Genomic DNA, 18,883 nt, shown 5'->3' with positions numbered 1-18,883 from the left:
CCGATCTCATAGCCTTTTCCAACAAATTGTCCATACTTATAAATTACAACTTTATTGGACTCGAAAACCAACTTCAAACCATCTCGACATAAACGGGAACCGCTAACGAGATTTTTATTGATGAACGACACATGATGAACGTTCTTCAGACGCACGGTCTTCCTCGAAGTAAACTTCAGATCGACCGTATTGACACTGTAACACCCACGATGCGGCTATATCTCCCACGTGTCGGAGCACGACTTAGAGGCATAACCGCATTGTAGGCAATGTCGCAAGAGGGGTAATCTTTACACATCCCATGTACTGAATAAGAAAAGAGATACATAGTTGGCTTACAATCGCCACTTCACCCAATACATAAATATAGCATTACAATCATCCAGATACAATCAAGGTCTGACTACGGAACCAAAATAAAGACAACCCCAAATGCATAATGTCCCTGATCGCCCCAACTGGGCTCCACTACTGATCGTTTGGAAAGGAAACGTAGTATCATCCTTAGTCCTCATCGAACTCCCACTTGAGCTCTATCGTATCTCCTGGAACGGTATCATCGGCACCTGCATCTGGTTTTGGAAGTAAACTGTGAGTCACGGGGCCTCAGCAATCTCACACCCTCGCGATCAAGACTATTTAAGCTTCTGGGTAGGGAAAAGGTAAGAGGTGAAGCTGCAGCAAGCACTAGCATATATGGTGGCTGACATACACAAATGAGAGCGAGAAGAGAAGGCAAAGCACGTTCGAGAATCTATGATCAAGAAGTGATCCAAGACTACTTACGATCAAGCATAACCCGAGACCGTGTTCTCTTCCCGGACTCCGCCGAAAAGAGACCATCACGGCTACACATGCTGTTGATCCATTTTAATTAAGTTTAGTTTCAGGTTTTCTACAACCGGACATTAACAAATTCCCATCTGCCCATAACTGCGGGCACGGATTTCGAAAGTTCAAAACCCTGCAGGGGTGTCCCAACTTAGCCCATCACAAGCTCTCATGGCAACGAAGGATATTCCTTCTCCCAGGACGGCCCGATCAGACTCGGAATCCCGGTTACAAGACATCTCGACAATGGTAAAACTAAATCAGCAAAGCCGCCCGAATGTGCCGACAAATCCCGATAGGAGCTGCACATATCTCGTTCTCAGGGCACATCGGATGAGCCAGACGTCGGGTTGGCATAGACCCTGGTTGCCCAGGGGGCGCCGGACATCGCTCAGGTTGGACCAACACTTAGAGAAGCACTGGCCCGGGGGGGTTAAAATAAAGATGACCCTTGAGTCCGCGAAACCCAAGGGAAAAAGGCTAGGTGGCAAATGGTAAACCAAGGTTGGGCCTTGCTGGAGGAGTTTTATTCAAGGCGAACTGTCAAGGGGTTTCCATTATAACCCAACCGTGTAAGGAACGCAAAATCAAGGAACATAACACCAGTATGACGGAAACTAGGGCGGCAAGAGTGGAACAAAACACCAGGCATAAGGCCGATCCTTCCACCCTTTAACAGGTATATAGATGCATTAAGGTAAACAAGATATAATAATGATATCCCAACAATAAACATGTTCCAACAAGGAACAAACTCCAATCTTCACCTGCAACTAACAACGCTATAAGAGGGGCTGAGCAAAGCGGTAACATAGCCAAACAACGGTTTGCTAGGACAAGGTGGGTTAGAGGTTTGACATGGCAATATGGGAGGCATGATAAAGCATGTGGTAGGTATCGTAGCATAGGCATAGCAATAGAGCGAGCAACTAGCAAGCAAAGATAGAAGTGATTTCGAGGGTATGGTCATCTTGCCTGCAAAGTTCTCCAAGTTGACGTAAGCTTGATCCTGGTAAACGTTCTCAACGGGTTCCTCGATCACGTACTCGTCTCCCGGCTCTACCCAAAGCAAGAACACAAGCAAAGGGAACCACGATCAAGCACGGTGCAATGCGCAAGCAACATGATGCAAAACATGGCATGATATGCGGGATGTCATATGCAATGCATATGCGTGCTTCGGAAGGGAAAGATTGAACCAGGCCTCAACTTGGAAAACTAAGAGTGCCGCTGGAAAGATGAGTTGATTTCGGTCGAAATCGATATAAAGATCACCGAAATCGGATGCATGGTTTACAAATGACAAGCAAAACAAATATGGCACCGATCTGCGATTAACAGCACGAGGCCATCTAAATGCATCAAGAACATCAAGCTACTGCACTCTAACATAACAACAAAGCACATGGCAGTGATCCACTCAAGATGCTTGACAAAAGATGAGCACTGAGCTACGGCTAATTCACATAATAGCAGGTTCAAACAAGCATGGCAAAAGTGCAAAAGATATCAGGTTCACAGACTTGGTGAAAATAACAACATGACAGGATTTAACATCAGGAAGCAATGTTTAGAGCAAGATAACAACATGCTACAGGAACATATCATGGCAAAGCAAGGCATGGAATGAAACTACACAAAGCATATAACAAAAGTCCCTTACTGACCATAAGCCAAAAGGGATCAGAAGATACATTGGCAACCATGTGAACATAACAAGTTTCGTTAACAGATTCAGACTTAGCAGAAAACTGGAACATGGCAAAAACAGATTTACGTAGGCATGTTTGCGAGCTCGATGCACTCACCACAAGAGCATACACCCAGCAAGTAGACATGATAAATAAGCTAACCATGGCAAGAACACTCTCATAGCATGCATGGATCAACTACAACAACCTCGGCAAAATTGCTTAACATGTAAACAATCTGCTAGAAACATTTTATAGCAAAAGTAGAGCAAGATTGAGTCATGCTAGGGTACTCCATAATTGCAAACAAAGACATGGATGGATAGAACATAACAATATCTCAAAAACATCCTTACTGAACATGCTCAAAATAGGCATGGATCACTCTGTAGCAACATGAATACATGACATAAAAAATATTATCAGGGAAAAGACTTAGAAGAATTCTAAGTCCCTGAAATCAGCAACATCACGAGAGCTACTTTGCATGCTTGTGCTAGTCACCACAAAGATCACAAAAATACATGGCATACACCCCTGTAAAGATGGCACGGCATACAACAAAACAAATGTAGGGCTCAAGATCATAGGAGGCACACATTTAACATGGCAAAAATGACAAATGTCCATAATCTGATAAGAATCTGAAACTAACATTACATAGCACTGTTGCAACAACATTTAGGGCATCAAGATGAACTCAAATGAACATGGTGCAATGGAATGAAATGAAGTGCACATCCAAACGAACAATTTGATATGCTACATGCCCAAAATGGAGCCACGGATGCAAAGTTATGACATGATGAAATATGCTAAAAATACTGAAAACCGGGACAGAAGTCAACCCCTAGGGTTCGTCCCAGATCTGGATCCAGCGCGCACGCGAACCGAGGTGGCCGGACTCTCGCCGGAGTCAGAAGGAGAGCTCGCCGGAGAGGGGATCCGGTGACGGGGTGCTCGCCGGAGAGGGGGGCGGGGAGGCGCGGCCGGGCGCGGGACCCGAGTGGGCGGCAAGGGGCGCGGGCCCGGGGCGGCGAGCGGCGATGGTGGCCGCGGTCTGATACGTCTCCAACGTATCTATAATTTTTGATTGCTCCATGCTATATTATCTACCGTTTTGGGTAATATTGCGCTTTATTATCCACTTTTATATTACTTTCGGGACTAACCTATTAACCGGAGGCCCAGCCTAGATTTGTTGTTTTTTTGCCTATTTCAGTGTTTCGAAGAAAAGGAATATCAAACGGAGTCGGAACGGAACGAAATCAATTGGAGAAGTTATTTTTGGAAGGAAACCTACCAGATAGACTTGGACCCTACGTAAGAAGATGAAGGAGGAGCTCACGAGGGTAGGGGCGCGCCCAACCCCTTGGGGCGCGCCCCCCTGCCTCGTGCCCCCCCTTCAGTCCACTGACGTACCTCCTACACCCATATATACCTACGTAACCTAAAACTTCTAGAACAGAGATTAGATCGGGAGTTCCGCCGCCAGAAGCCTCCGTAGCCACCAAAATCCAATCTAGACCCGTTTCGGCACCCTGCCGGAGGGGGCAATCCCTCTCCGGTGGCCATCTTCATCATCCCGGTGCTCTCCATGACGAGGAGGGAGTAGTTCTCCCTCGGGGCTGAGGGTATGTACCAGTAGCTATGTGTTTGATCTCTCTCTCTCTCTCTCTCTCGTGTTCTTGATTTGGCACGATCTTGATGTATCGCGAGCTTTGCTATTATAGTTGGATCCTATGTTTCTCCTCCCCCTCTTCTCTCTTGTAATGAATTGAGTTTCCCCTTTGAAGTAATCTTATTGGATTGAGTCTTTAAAGACTTGAGAACACTTGATGTATGTCTTGTCGTGGATATCTGTGGTGACAATGGGATATCACGTGATTCACTTGATGTATGTTTTGGTGACCAACTTGCGGGTTCCGCCCATGAACCTATGCATAGGGGTTGGCACATGTTTTCATCGTGATTCTCCGGTAGAACTTTGGGGCACTCCTTGAGGTCCTTTGTGTTGGTTGAATAGATGAATCTGAGATTGTGTGATGCATATCGTATAATCATACCCGCAGATACTTGAGGTGACATTGGAGTATCTAGGTGACATTAGGGTTTTGGTTGATTTGTATCTTAAGGTGTTATTCTAGTACGAACTCTAGGGCTGTTTGTGACACTTATAGGAATAGCCCAACGGATTGATTGGAAAGAATAACTTTGAGGTGGTTTCGTACCCTACCATAATCTCTTCGTTCGTTCTCCGCTACTAGTGACTTTGGAGTGACTCTTTGTTGCATGTTGAGGGATAGTTATGTGATCCAATTATGTTAGTATTGTTGAGAGGACTTACACTAGCAAAAGTATGAACCCTTGGCCTTGTTTCCTATCATTGCAATACCGTTTACGCTCACTTTTTTCACTTGTTACCTTGCTGTTTTTATAATTTCAGATTACAAATACCTTTATCTACTATCCATATACCACTTGTATCACCATCTCTTCGCCGAACTAGTGCACCTATACAATTTACCATTGTATTGGGTGTGTTGGGGACACAAGAGACTCTTTGTTATTTGGTTGCGGCGTTGCTTGAGAGAGACCATCTTCATCCTACGACTCCTACGGATTGATAAACCTTAGGTCATCCACTTGAGGGAAATTTGCTACTGTCCTACAAACCTCTGCACTTGGAGGACCAACAACGTCTACAAGAAGAAGGTTGTGTAGTAGACATCACATCCGCCAGTGAACTGCGGCGGTGGGGCGGTGAAGCTCCGGCGGGGAGCGGTCGGCGGCGCTCGGGTGGCTGAGGACGGGCGGCGGAGGAGACGAGCCGGGCTCGGGCGGCGCGACTTGGGCCTCGGGGGCCCTCCGCGGGCTCTGCGGGCCGGTGAAGTGGGCGCGCGGCTCGGCGAGTCGGCGGCTGACACGTGGCGGCGGCAGGCGGTGGCGGACACGTCCGGCCGTCTCAGACGTGTCCGGCAGCGACGGGGGAAGAGGAGCTAGGGTTTGACCCGAAAAAGAAGGAGGGGGAGGCCTATTTATACATAGAGGGAGCTAGGAGGCTCCAAATTGAGCATGGTTTTTGGCCACGCAATCGTGATCGAATGACCAAGATGATGGAAGGGGTTTAGGTGGGTTTTGGGCCACTTTGAAGAGGTGTTGGGCTGCAACACACACGAGGCCTTTACGGCTCCTCGGTTAACCGTTGGAGTATCAAACGAAGTCCAGATGGCACGAAACTTGACAGGCGGTCTACCGGTAGTATACCAAGGCCGCATGGCAAGTCTCGGTCCAATCCGAGAACGTTTAACACCCGCACACGAAAAGAGGTAAAATGGGACACCGGAGGACATAGGAGCGCCGGAATGCAAAACGGACAACGGGGAAAATGCTCGGATGCATGAGACGAACACGTATGCAAATGCGATGCACATGATGACATGATATGAGATGCATGACAAAGACAAAAGCAACATGGAGACAAAACCCAACAACGAGGAATCTCATAACTTAGTGCCGGAAATGGCAAGAGTTGGGATACAAATATGGCAAGTTACATATGGGGCGTTACAGACACCTCGAACAATGGCATGTAACCCGTTTCCCATCAGCACGGAAGAATTCCCTGTGACCTGGCAAGAATAAAACATGGAGGCGTCAGCACAAACATGTACATTGGCACCGGTGTCAATTAACCAATCAGGAGATTGAAGTACTGAAAGGATGGTAGGAAGAATACTGTACCCAAATTCCTTCATATCAGTATCACTGATGACAACATTAGCGGACTTGCCACTCTTCTCATGTTCACACTCCTCAAAGCGGTTAGGACACTTCGGAGCCCAGTAATTAGGATCACCGCAGACATGGCAAAGTCCCTTCCCCTTCTTATGAGAATTCTTCTTGAAGTTGGTAGAGTGTGACGGCTTGTTCTTTGTATCAAATTTGCCTTTGCCCTGAGTTTTGTTCTTGTTATTTTTAAACTTGTTGGGCTGGAAGTTCTTCTTCCATACCATGTGGGCACTAGAAGCTCCTTTGGCAACTCGAGCACGTGTGTCCTTTGCTCTCGCCTTCTCTTCAACATCAAGAGTATCAATGAGATCCGCAACGGAAAACTCATGTCCCTTGTGTTTCAGGGAAGTAGCAAAATTGTTACACGAAGGTGGAAGCTTGGAAATAATGCCTCCGGTAACAAATTTTTCCAGCAACACACACTTGAAGTACTCGAGTTCCTTTTGCGAGTGACTGTATCTCATGAGCTTGTCGTACAACAGAGCTCTCATCAGTCATCTTATAGTCATAGAATTGCTTCATGACGTACAACTCGTTGCCGGCGTCCGAGGCACCAAACTTGGCCTTGAGCGCAGCCCACATGTCCTTGTCGTTGTAAAACGACATATACAAATCCACAATGGAATCATCAAGAACACTCAGAAGAGCGCCTTTAAAGAGAGTATCGATCTTCTCAAAAGCTTCCAGCTGTGTTGGATTAAGATCGCCCTTAGGCTTGCCCTTAGTGGCATCATAGCATCCCATGGTCTGAAACTAGTAGGCTGCTCTCGTGCGTCACCTCTTATATTGCACCCCCTTAAAGGCAGGCGGCTTCAGATGCGCAGCAAAACCACTCAGAGTAGAATGCCTATATTCAGGTTTTTGGATTGTTGGAAATATGAGCAAATTACTACGAGATTTAATCTGAATAAACAGAAGATAAATCATGACTGCAATAGCAGAGATTAAACTAATCATGCGAACTAGCATAGTAGATGAACAGATCACATTTAGGGCACATACTAGAAACATGAATTCTACCACGATATCGAACACGAAGGATAGAATCACATACGGTGCAGTGGGAGCAGCACCGCCGGCGTTGACGTTGTCGCCCATGTCATCGAGGATGAGGTTGTCGAGGTCGGGGAAGAAGTCGTCGCTGCTAGCAGTCGCACGAGTGCGCTCCCCCAAAAACCTGATCGCCCCTCTCCCGTACAGGATCACGAGAGGTGGGGTTCCGGAGGCCTACTGTCCCTTCTCCTGGTGCACGCCGAAAGGAGGGATGGAGAAGACTTGCTTGGCGGCGCAATGATCTGGAACGGTGGTGCGAAACCATACGAAGCGGCAGCGGGGTAGACGTCTGCCTGACTATATAGTGTGGGCCGGGTAGGTCGCGGGAGGTAAACCCCACGTTCGAGTCGTCACGGTCCAAAAGAATCGGAAACGGTTCAGTAATTAATGCGTCCGTTAATTATTAATTAATGACTCATTAATTTTTCCCGAGCAGCAAAAATATAGACAACGTGCATAGCTCTGTCCTCGGCTCGGCTCAATCCCGCAACCCGCGACGCGTCGTGACAAGGCGTGGCGCGGCGAGGCGAGCGAGGAGGAGGAGCGCGCATGTAGGTCTCCTCTTCTCATGCTCATACAAGTGGTAGAAGAGCTCACCTTATAAAGAGGTGCAAGTCTCTCTCAACTTTCATGGTGGGACTAAACTCTAGTCTCACTCACTCCACTCACATGTGTGCATTAATGGGCCAAGAGAATTTCAGAATTTTAGTTGGTCTTTGGGCCAAAGACCTACTAGCAAAATTCCAATAAGATGGTCCACATTTGTGAAGACTATCTCAAACCCTTGTTGGGGAACGTAGTAATTTCAAAATTTTCCTACGCACACACAGGATCATGGTGATGCATAACAACGAGAGGGGAGAGTGTGTCCACGTACCCTCGTATACCGAAAGCGGAAGCGTTAGCACAACACGGTTGATGTAGTCGTACGTCTTCACGATCCAACCGATCCAAGTACCGTACGTACGGCACCTCCGAGTTCAGCACACGTTCAGCTCGATGACGTCCCACGAACTCCGATCCAATAGAGCTTCGAGGGAGAGTCCCGTCAGCACGACGGCGTGATGACGGTGATGATGATGCTACCGACGCAGGGCTTCGCCTAAGCACCGCTACGATATGATCGAGGTGAATTATGGTGGTGGGGGGCACCGCACATGGCTGGGAGAGATCAACAGATCAACTTGTGTGTCTTGGGGTTCCCCCTGCCCCCGTATATAAAGAAGCAAGGGAGAAGGAGGCCGACCCTAGGAGGGGCGCGCCAAGGGAGTAGGATTCCTACTCCTAGTAGGAGTAGGTTTCCTCCTTTCCTAGTCCAACTAGGAGAAGGGGGGAAAGGAGGGGAGTGGAGAAGGAAGGGAGAGGGGGGTCGCGCCCCAAACCCTTTGTCCAATTCGGACTGGGCTTGGGAGGGGCGCGCGCCACCTCCTGGTTGCTGCCTCTCCTTCCCACTAAGGCCCATTAAGGCCCAATACTACTTCCCCATATTCCCATAACTCCCTAGTACTCCGAAAAATACCCGAATCACTCGGAACCTTTTCGATGTCCGAATATAGTCGTCCAATATATTGATCTTTAAGTCTCGACCATTTCGAGACTCCTCGTCATGTCTTTGATCACATCCGGGACTCCGAACAACCTTTGGTACATCAAAACTCATAAACTCATAATATAACTGTCATCGAAACTTTAAGCGTGCGGACCCTACGGGTTCGAGAACTATGTAGACATGACCGAGACATGTCTCCGGTCAATAACGAATAGCGGAATCTGGATGCTCATATTGGCTCCCACATATTCTACGAAGATCTTTATCAGTCAAACCGCATAACAACATACGTTGTTCCCTTTGTCATCGGTATGTTACTTGCCCGAGATTCGGTTGTCAACATCTCAATACCTAGTTCAATCTCGTTACCGGCAAGTCTCTTTACTCGTTCCATAATACATCATCCCGCAACTAACTAATTAGTTGCAATGCTTGCAAGGCTTAAGTGATGTGTATTACCAAGTGGGCCCAGAGATACCTCTCCGACAATCGGAGTGACAAATCCTAATCTCGAAATACGCCAACCCAACAAGTACCTTCGGAGACACCTGTAGAGCACCTTTATAATCACCCAGTTACGTTGTGACGTTTGGTAGCACACAAAGTGTTCCTCCGATAAACGGGAGTTGCATAATCTCATAGTCATAGGAACATGTATAAGTCATGAAGAAAGCAATAGCAACAAACTAAACGATGAAGTGCTAAGCTAACGGAATGGGTCAAGTCAATCACATCATTCTCCTAATGATGTGATCCCGTTAATCAAATGACAACTCTTTGTCTATGGCTAGGAAACATAACCATCTTTGATCAACGAGCTAGTCAAGTAGAGGCATACTAGTGATACTCTGTTTGTCTATGTATTCACACATGTATCATGTTTCCGGTTAATACAATTCTAGCATGAATAATAAACATTTATCATGATATAAGGAAATAAATAATAACTTTATTATTGCCTCTAGGGCATATTTCCTTCAACCCCGTGTCAGGAGGCAAGAACTCCTACTTTGCCAAATGTCAGGAGGCTTGCAGGAAGGATGTCGAGCGGGCATTTGGTGTGCTCCAATCTCAATTTGCTGTTGTCCGGTACCCCGCTCAGACCTGGTCGAAAGATCAAATGTGGGAGGTCTTAACTTGTTGTGTCGTCTTGCACAACATGATCTTTGAGAGTGAGCAGGAATAGCCAGCTTTTGACACTGAACCATATTACAGGCAGGGTCCTCTTACCCAAGTTGATCACCAGCTACCGGCAACCTGGATTGCCTTCCTCAATATTCGTCAGGAGATCCGAGACCCATAGATGCATCAACAACTGCAGCAGGATCTGGTAGAGCACCTATGAAGGCTCAAGGGCAATGCCTAGCTTGACGTGTGATGAAATATGAGTTTTTATTTGTTGAACTATTTGATTTGTATTGATTTGTTGAACTATTTGATTGGTATTGATTTTCTGTGATGAACTATGTGATAAAAAATAGCTTCTGTCGAATTTGTGCCGAAGCACGCCGAATATGGGTTGAAATCGGTCCAATTTACGCTAAAAGTTGGCTGAAAGTGGGCCGAAATCGACGCCTATGGGGCGACCTTGGGGGGCGGCTGAGAACCCAAGCCCCCTCATATCGATTTTTCCGCCAACACGCCCTCAAATGGCGCTATTTCAAACCCCTGAAGGGCCAAACGGCTGAAGATGCTCTAACAGAAGCGTAACTACTTTAGTAGAACTAGCAGTACTATAACACTAGTCTACTGGGTCAGTGGTCCTGTTTGCCTCGAGAAAAGAAGACCCACGTTGGCTGCCTTTCTCTTTCGAGACTTGTAACATGGTCATTGATTTTATTTATGAGGAAAATGCTCAAGCGGCCCGTGTCCATGTGAACTTTTTTTTTTCAGGTGATGTGAACCTAATTTTCAGAACTTGCACCTTGTTTTGGCTCCCCAAAATTGGCTCTATTATTCAAAAACAGGAATTCGATTCAAGATACATGACTGCCGCAAAATTAGAATCGTCAATTTGAAATGCAATTCCAATGAGTTAGGATATCACCAAACGTGCAAACATGTGCTCTGTGATTGGTTTTGCACTTTTTTTTTTGAAAAGTTGGTTGAAAACCCCTCGTCATCATTGTGATGTACACAACCATATTTATTAAAGTACTTCCTCCATTCCTTTATATTAGTAGTATAAGACCATTATAAAACATACATTTTGCATCTATACAAGGTCACTAACAGTAATCGAGGCAAAAATTAATGATGTTTACTAGCAACTTGTTTAATACTTGTATGCATGTAGTCATAATGACATTGCGCTATTTTTCTCATTCCTTTTTTGCATGCACGCGAGCGTATTAATGAGCGTATTAATGATCCTAGTAACAATAAGAAAAGTTGGCTTGCAAAGTACTCCCTCCGTCCCAAAATAGATGACTCAACTTTGTACTAACTTTGTACTAAAGTTGGGTCATCTATTTTGGAACGGAGGGAGTAGTCATTAAATTTTACCTTGATAGTTGTAATCTCAGTTTGTGGCCTTATATAAGGGAATGGAGGAAGTATATTGGATAGTGTAGGGTTAGAAGACATGGTTTTGCTTTTTTTTTTGTGTGTAGCTTGAACCACATATTTCCTCATGAAAATTTTAGGGGATGTAGTATACGCCCCTGGGTTCACGTGTAATTTTCCTAAATATTTTTTTTGAAACTTAAAAAAATGGTTTTTGTATTTTTCAAAAATCTAAGCTTCATGGAGCTCAGGGTCCAAAAGCAATTTCCTTACAACCATGTATTCCCTCTGTAAACTAACATAAGAGCGTTTAGATCATTACTTTAGTGATTTAAACGCTCTTATATTAGTTTATGGAAGGAATACTATCCATTTATATTGCAGTGAATTCGCATGGATCTAAGGTTTTATGTTGATTTTTTTCTAAGAAGTTGGTTTCACTTCTTTTCTCACCCCGTGTTGTATCCAAATATAAAATATTACTTTCTCTGTCTCATAATATAAGAATATTTTTGACACTAATGTAGTGTGAAAACCGCTCTTATATTACGGAATGGAGGGCGTACTAGCTAGATGAGGTTTCTTGTGCGAGTTATATTGAATCATGGTTGCAGATGCAGTAAAAATGATAAAAGTCCAAATACCTGGCCACATATTATTGCATTTTTTTACATCAAAACCTTCACTTATTCATTGGTAATCAGGGTTTTGAGTACATCATTTACATATGATGGCATTAACTGTTAGTCAAAGTTTAAATCTTGAGATGTGTGACTCGGTACAAGAGGGGGAAGAGTCTTGAGATCATGTCGGACGCCTTGTACTCGGCCGTAATTGGCAGAGGGTAGGATAACATAGTCTGGCCACAAGTAGGGGTATATATATAATATATTTCCCCTGATAGTGTGCTCAATAGCTATATGTTTTTTTGTTGTTGCGGAAACTCAATAGCTATATGTGACTGGTTCTTGTGAAAATGGGGACTGGGACTTGTGAACATCTAGAAGCATAAATACAGTACTGTATTATTCTTTGACTTACACTGGGCACGGTACTACAAAGTCGGCACGATTTCTCGTCGGTATGCAATTGGCACTCAGTCCTCTCCTACAATTTTAGTTTAATTTGCCACCACAGCAACTGCCTTGGTTTTCCTTCCCACGCTACGATACGATGACGGGAACGCGTATGGCTATTATTTTCGCCCATGTTATCTTCAACTATCTGAAATTCTTCACAAGACTTGTGTTAATTAAGTGCCTTTGGAGTCGTCACTTGCCAGTCTTCTTCAGGACTGCCCTTATAACAAACTAAGTTAAAAGGACGAGCGTTAGCAGCCAGGCATATGCCATTCAATTCAGGGGGTGCATATTTTTGTAGCAAAGTCAGAAGCAGGGAGTAGGTATTGCTGTTTTGTATCAGAAAACAAACTGATTGATAAGTACGGCAGTATATACTAGTATATGCTTCCTTCGTTTCATAATGCAGTGCATATATATTTTCTAGAAAGACAAGCCTTGCAAACTTTGATCATGTTTATAAAGAAAACTGATTATATCTACAATGCCAAATATGTACAATATGAAAATACGTCTTGTGATGTATCTAATGATATGTAATTTATATTCCAGATGTATATGTTTTTTCTCTGCAAAAGTTTGACTTTCCAAAAAAATCTGTAAGCACTATATTGTGGATCGGAGGTAGCAGTAGGTGCTGTGTGTCAGCATGCATCCATGCATGCATACCGCCTTAGCTAAGCTCAAACTACAAGGGCGATCAAGCTCAAAGGTTGTTTAATTATTTATTATGGATCAATATTGGAGCCAACAATTACAGTATCATCATATTATGTAGTAAATGGACCGAATATTTCCGCATATATCTTCCCCCCTATACATATCAAGCATAGCAACCAGTTTTCTTCACCATAGTTACAGCTTACAGCTAATTAATCAACTTTAATTGCTGGTAGAAAAGAGCAGCATTGTATTATATGTAGATGCGGTTGTCTTCTTCTCTCTTCACAGCCTCGAGTGGTCCTGGTATTGCTCCATGAACGAGTCGTTGAACTTCTTGAAGCTCGACATGATCGCCGGCATGTCCTCCTCCGCGGGCAGGATCGTCGTCCTCAGATGGAACACCCTGCAAATTGTTCCATATCACAAAGTGCAATCTTATTACTGAGCAAGGACAAACGGTGATTGGTTCTGCAGTAAAAAATATGATGATAATGGTGATGAACAGGAGGACTGGTTTCCTACAATGGTTCAACCAAGATGGGAATGGGCTGACGTCACCCATTTTGACACTGGCCCCGCCCAAAATTTCCAGTCCAATGGGTTTTTTGGGTCGGATTCGTGTGGAGACAGGGCCAGCGGAGTCGATCCTCATCAGCCCATCAGGATGAGTGGGTCGACCCAAATTTGGTTGCCCGGGGCTGTAGTATGCCGTTATGATAGTATATACCTTTGCAAGGGTTGTTAGGCTTGTGCTTACAGGAAAGTTTCAAACTATTGACCCAAGATTGCTTTTGTTCCAGAAATGCAAATATGCTAAGTTGTGGACTTGTGGTGCTAACATCTTCATGGTAGTAATAGAAACCAGGTCCAGGCCGGAGCAGGCCAGCCCATTCCCATTCTTATCAGGTTCATGATTAGCATAAGCCCAAAGTGCAGTGACAATTTCCATGTGTATCACAACACTGATGATGGGCCACTGTTCTCATATGCCCAGTTTATCATGCTTCACTTCTACTCCCTCCGTTCCTACATATAAGCCTTTTTAGAGATTCCAATACAGACTACATAAGGAGCAAAATGAGTGAATCTACACTCTAAAATGCATCTATATACATCCGTATGTGGTCCATAACTCCATATTGAAATCTCTAAAAGGTCTTATATTTAGAAACGGAGGGAGTAGCTAGGATCTCTTACACCTTGTAACTAAAAAAAATCGTTAAAACAATAACTGATGATATCAGAAAAGCACTTACCCTTCTTTCTGACCAAAACCTGAGCCTGGAACAGTGGAAATTCCAGTGGCTTCCAGAAGCTTGAGGCAGTAGTAAACATCGGGCGCTTTGCCAGCGCTTTTTGCTACATCCATAGCTCTTTGCGGCAGCCGTATTTGCGGGAAAGAATACATAGCCCCTGCAAAAGCATAATAGCATAGAACATCAGAGACAAGCTTCTTTGCCATTGAAAAATATGCATTGCAGCGTATTTACGGGCAAGAATACATAGCTCCTGCTACAGATAATAGCCAGATAAAAATATGCAGTTTAGAGCTTTTATGTTACCTTCTGTGAAATTGCAGACAACATTTCGGCAACTATTGAAACCGTCTGTCATTATTTGTGCCCTCCTCCTCAAAGATTCAAGGATAGACTTACTGCAACGTCAGTTTGAAGCATGTTAGTACCAGCTAACACGCTAATGTTCTTTCATATGGGAAGTGAGGCATATAGTAAGAAATACGAAGGGCGGTGTTTTTAACCTTTCAGCAGAGTACTTCAGGTACGAGATGTCTCCAGGTTTAGGAGGGTTCACCATAAGCCCCATCTGCGAATTAAAGAATCAGAACCATTGTATAACTTCTTAAAATAAAGCAAGATAACTGCAAAAAAAAATAGTATGCTGATCACAACACAGAATACAACAGTGAAAACGAGGTTCTGATTTTCAAGAATTTCAATAGTAGTTCATGGATTGCCTCCTACTACCCCCACCCCTCCCAACCAAAAACAACAACAGAATCATTAAACTTTGTTTCACTTACAAAGATCTGCCCAGGAACATTTGGACTCAGCGCGATTGATGCAACCTTGTAAATCTCGTCGACAGTCTGTCAGAACAAACAGAAGAGCAATTTGATTATGGGTATTTAAGAAAGTATGTGTTACCATCCAAACTTGAGTGTAAACGTTTGTACAATGTTATAAAGTGCCATCCTTATTTATGTGACTTGTCTTATTTACACGTTCAATCTCAACTTTCAAAGCTTTGAGGTTGGACACAGCTAGCAGCTGTAAATGAACATCGAGGGACTGGTGACATACATATAACTCCAACATGCATTGTTCATTACCCAACAGTTTTGGTGGTATCCACAAAGTGCACTCCATTAATAAAAGGAATATGTTGGTGCAACAAATGTAATTGCAACAACCTAGCTAGTACAGGATGGGTTTAGTGGATCATATTGCACATTGTAGTATATACACAACTGTACTGCTAAGAAAGAACAATAGCAAGTCCAGGAAATTCTGATGCAGTTTTTTTTTTGCAATAATACATGAATTATGTAAAATCTTATTTATATATGTATTTCGTTTTTTTATAGCTGCATTCTTCATACATAGTAGTAAGTAACTTGTTCATAATCTTTAAGATAAATCATAAATTCTGTAGTAGAATGTTACCTTGGGAGGAATATTTGTCATTTCAAAGTACCCACCACGTTGTCCACACTCTCCCCAATATCCTTTGGACACAGTATGGAAAGAAATCAGCTGAACTTCCCTGCTTACTGGAGGACCCATGTCAAACATAACCTAGAACATGTGGAGAAAGGCCATTGTGGTCAGCGCAATTGATATTTGAGAAAAAAAATCCGATTATCTTTCAGTGTAACACAGCATGAGCTTAATCTCTTGTAGTAGTTTCTCGGCGTGCGGAAGCAAGTACTTGTCAATATGTGTTACTTAAGGGCAACTTAGAGTGCTCACTAGATTATAGACTTGTCACATGAAAATTATAAGCTTGAGTGAAGCTGTAACCATCGGTACCTTTCTTGCACTTATAAACGGACGCTCATCTTGATAAACATTCTGTTGATAAACTTCATCTGCAAGCAGAACCAAGTTTTCCTGATAGCAGAAGTTCAAAAGTTCCCTAATATTTGCTTCACTTAGGCATTGACCAGTAGGGTTTCCTGGGTTTATTATCACCATTGCTCGAACCTAGATTGGAGGGAAAAAAATATCATCAGAGCCAAATACAACTAGTATACATTAAGGATAACAATTTTATATAAGCAGCATGCCTACAACGATATAGAAAGAAGAAGAAAATCATGAACTATGAGAAGGTGAAACAAATTACACTGTCAACACAAAACATCCAACAAACAATTTTACAAGTGTTTCTTTCTTCAAGCTAACTATTAGACTACTGATCTTTCTTCCCAAGAGTTAGTAGAGGTTTTAGTGTAGAGAATGAAGATAGGCAAGGGTCTGATTGCAGAGACGACAAGCATAGCATTCTAGTTGGATAAAAATAATATGTAACCCCCTAATTGGTTACATCTGGTATTTCTGATGAGTATGTAAGACAGGATGAAATATACTACATGCTAAGTCCTAAATTATCGGTAAACACTTACAGTGATTCCCTTTGACCGTGCTTCTGCAACTGATTGCCGGGTACTGACAAGATCAAGTCCCCAGTTAGCCTCTTCTTCCAAATAATACGGGACAAGAGAACCACCAAAGAGGGAAATAGCAGCAGAATAAAGCGGGTATTGTGGAACAGGGACCAAAATCTGCCAAGAAAGATACATGCATCTCAACCACATTGGGTTTATTTACACTTAGTCTTAAGTAAGAATTTGGAGAAAGATGCGGCTTTCAAGGATAACCATACCCCGTCCCTCTCGTTTCTGATAATGGCGTTGAGCATTTGCATCACACCTTTGCTGGCACCATCAGTGAGGTAAATAAGCTCTGGATCACTGCAGTAAGTAGACCATAGAATACCAGTGTGAGGAGGGAGGAAGGATGACCAGAAAAACTGAGATGTGCAAGTAGATAGGATATTTTCATGGGCGCTCTTGTTCAGTCTGACCTTGGATACCCATCACGCCTCTGAATGAACTCGGCAACTTCCTGCCTAACCCCAGGGATACCTCGGGAGTCACTGTAAGCACCTGGTGAGATAGATTACAAGTTGTGTCAGTCAAACACACACACACACACACACGCATATAGAGTATATACGTAAGACTACAGAAACAATGGAACATACTCCCTCCGTTCGGAATTACTTGTCTTGAAAATGGATGTATCTAGAACTAAAATACATCTAGATACATCCATTTCTACGACAAGTAATTCCGAACGGAGGGAGTAGTACTGTAATACATGAGTGAGTAGATAAAAGTGTATAAACTCTTATTTGTTATGTGAAGAAATTAAAAACCGTCAGCTCTGCATTTGTTATCCACTTCCACTTGCATGCATATATATGGAGTAAAAAAAAGGCACAAGTGTGCGTGCCTGAAGAAAACCTAGAAACATCCTGGATTAGGAGTAGTAGAAAAGAAGGGATGGATTTTGGGCGGACGAGAATATGTTACCTAAACCGCCGGGCGCGAGGGAGAGGTAGTGCTTGGCCCTCGCGATGGCATCGGCGGGGAAGATGAGGCCGACGTTGGGATCATCGAGCAGGAAGGGAGCCTGGCAGAGCGCCACCACCTGCGCACCGAAAGGACAAGTGAGCACACCCACCAACCTCCAATCAATCCTGTTTCCTACTGTAGGTTGGTGAAGAGAAGAAGAGGATAGCAACCTGGCGGGGGAAGGTGAGTGGCTTCTGGCCGAGGGCGTGCGGGTTGCCGACGTTGGTGAAGATGATCCTCTTGCCCTCCTTCTGGAGCTCGGAGGCGCGGAGGTAGAGCTCCCCGCGCACGGCGTACTGCACCTTCTTGACGTTCTCGTTGAGCTCCTCGTAGTCCAGGGCCTTCCTCCCCATCATCTTCTCGTCTTCTCCAGATCCCTCGTGCGCCGCCGCAGAGGGGAAAGGTGGGTGTGGGGGGTGATGTGGAGAAGAAGGGAACCAAGAAACAGGGGAGCAGGTGGGATTTTGTAGTGTAATGGCAGGGCAGCGAGATTCCTTGTCGCGTTGCTGGGCGTGCGCAGTGCAGATTAATCAAGCGCGGATAATGTGGAGGAGACGAGACGGCATCCGCTCAATTTTCTTGCGCACCGAAGAGAATGAGATTTGCGCCCCGAAATTGAGTGGGGAAAGGACTAGGAACTCGGGATGGAGATAAGAGCGGGAATGGCCACAGGTTGGGTTATCACCTCGCCTGCGGTGGACAAGGAACAAGCTCCTCTTGCCTGCCTGCCCGCCCCTTGGCACCTGGAGGGGAGCGCAATAATGCAGCAGCAGCAACAATTCTCTTCCTTGTCTCCATCTATCCGTCTATCCATCTTCACACACGTAACTGGCTCTGCTTTGTTCTCCATGGGATAGGAAAGATGCAAAATGGTGCTAGTAAATTGTTTCAGTTTCAAGAAAACAAGACTGAAACAGGGTAGTGTTGGGCATGTCCTAGCACCAGCAGCAAATTCAGGCCAGATTTAGTAGCATCTCATATTGCATTGCAGCAACACTAGGAACACAAATTACCCCATTTTGTTTTCCTCTTTGTATTTTTTTTTTCAAAAAGGGGGCTC

General features: G+C 44.3%; 1 protein-coding gene across 3 annotated transcripts; it reads right to left on the bottom strand.

Moving 5' to 3' along the window:
• Window positions 1–13,200: 13,200 nt before the first annotated feature.
• On the bottom strand, window positions 13,201–18,411 carry LOC125537550 (glutamate--glyoxylate aminotransferase 2). Of its 3 annotated transcripts, none has more exons than XM_048700866.1 (12): window positions 17,994–18,336; window positions 17,782–17,899; window positions 17,271–17,352; window positions 17,070–17,157; window positions 16,810–16,968; window positions 16,214–16,387; window positions 15,848–15,979; window positions 15,205–15,270; window positions 14,923–14,987; window positions 14,726–14,817; window positions 14,420–14,576; window positions 13,201–13,566 (listed from the first exon to the last, which is right to left on the bottom strand). In XM_048700866.1, exons 1-12 carry the CDS (start codon window positions 18,177–18,179, stop codon window positions 13,446–13,448), a joined length of 1,440 nt encoding a protein of 479 aa, XP_048556823.1. In that variant the 5' UTR covers window positions 18,180–18,336; the 3' UTR covers window positions 13,201–13,445. The 3 variants fall into 3 exon arrangements, with proteins under 3 accessions (XP_048556823.1, XP_048556825.1, XP_048556824.1); XM_048700868.1 differs by having other exon boundaries at window positions 13,414–13,681; window positions 17,994–18,411; XM_048700867.1 differs by lacking the exon at window positions 13,201–13,566 and having other exon boundaries at window positions 14,523–14,672; window positions 17,994–18,394.
• Between the last annotated feature and the right edge of the window lie 472 nt (window positions 18,412–18,883).

The sequence above is a fragment of the Triticum urartu genome, chromosome 2 (assembly GCF_003073215.2).
Source record: "Triticum urartu cultivar G1812 chromosome 2, Tu2.1, whole genome shotgun sequence".
NCBI lineage: Eukaryota > Viridiplantae > Streptophyta > Magnoliopsida > Poales > Poaceae > Triticum > Triticum urartu.
This window is presented reverse-complemented; position numbering and strand designations above follow the sequence as displayed.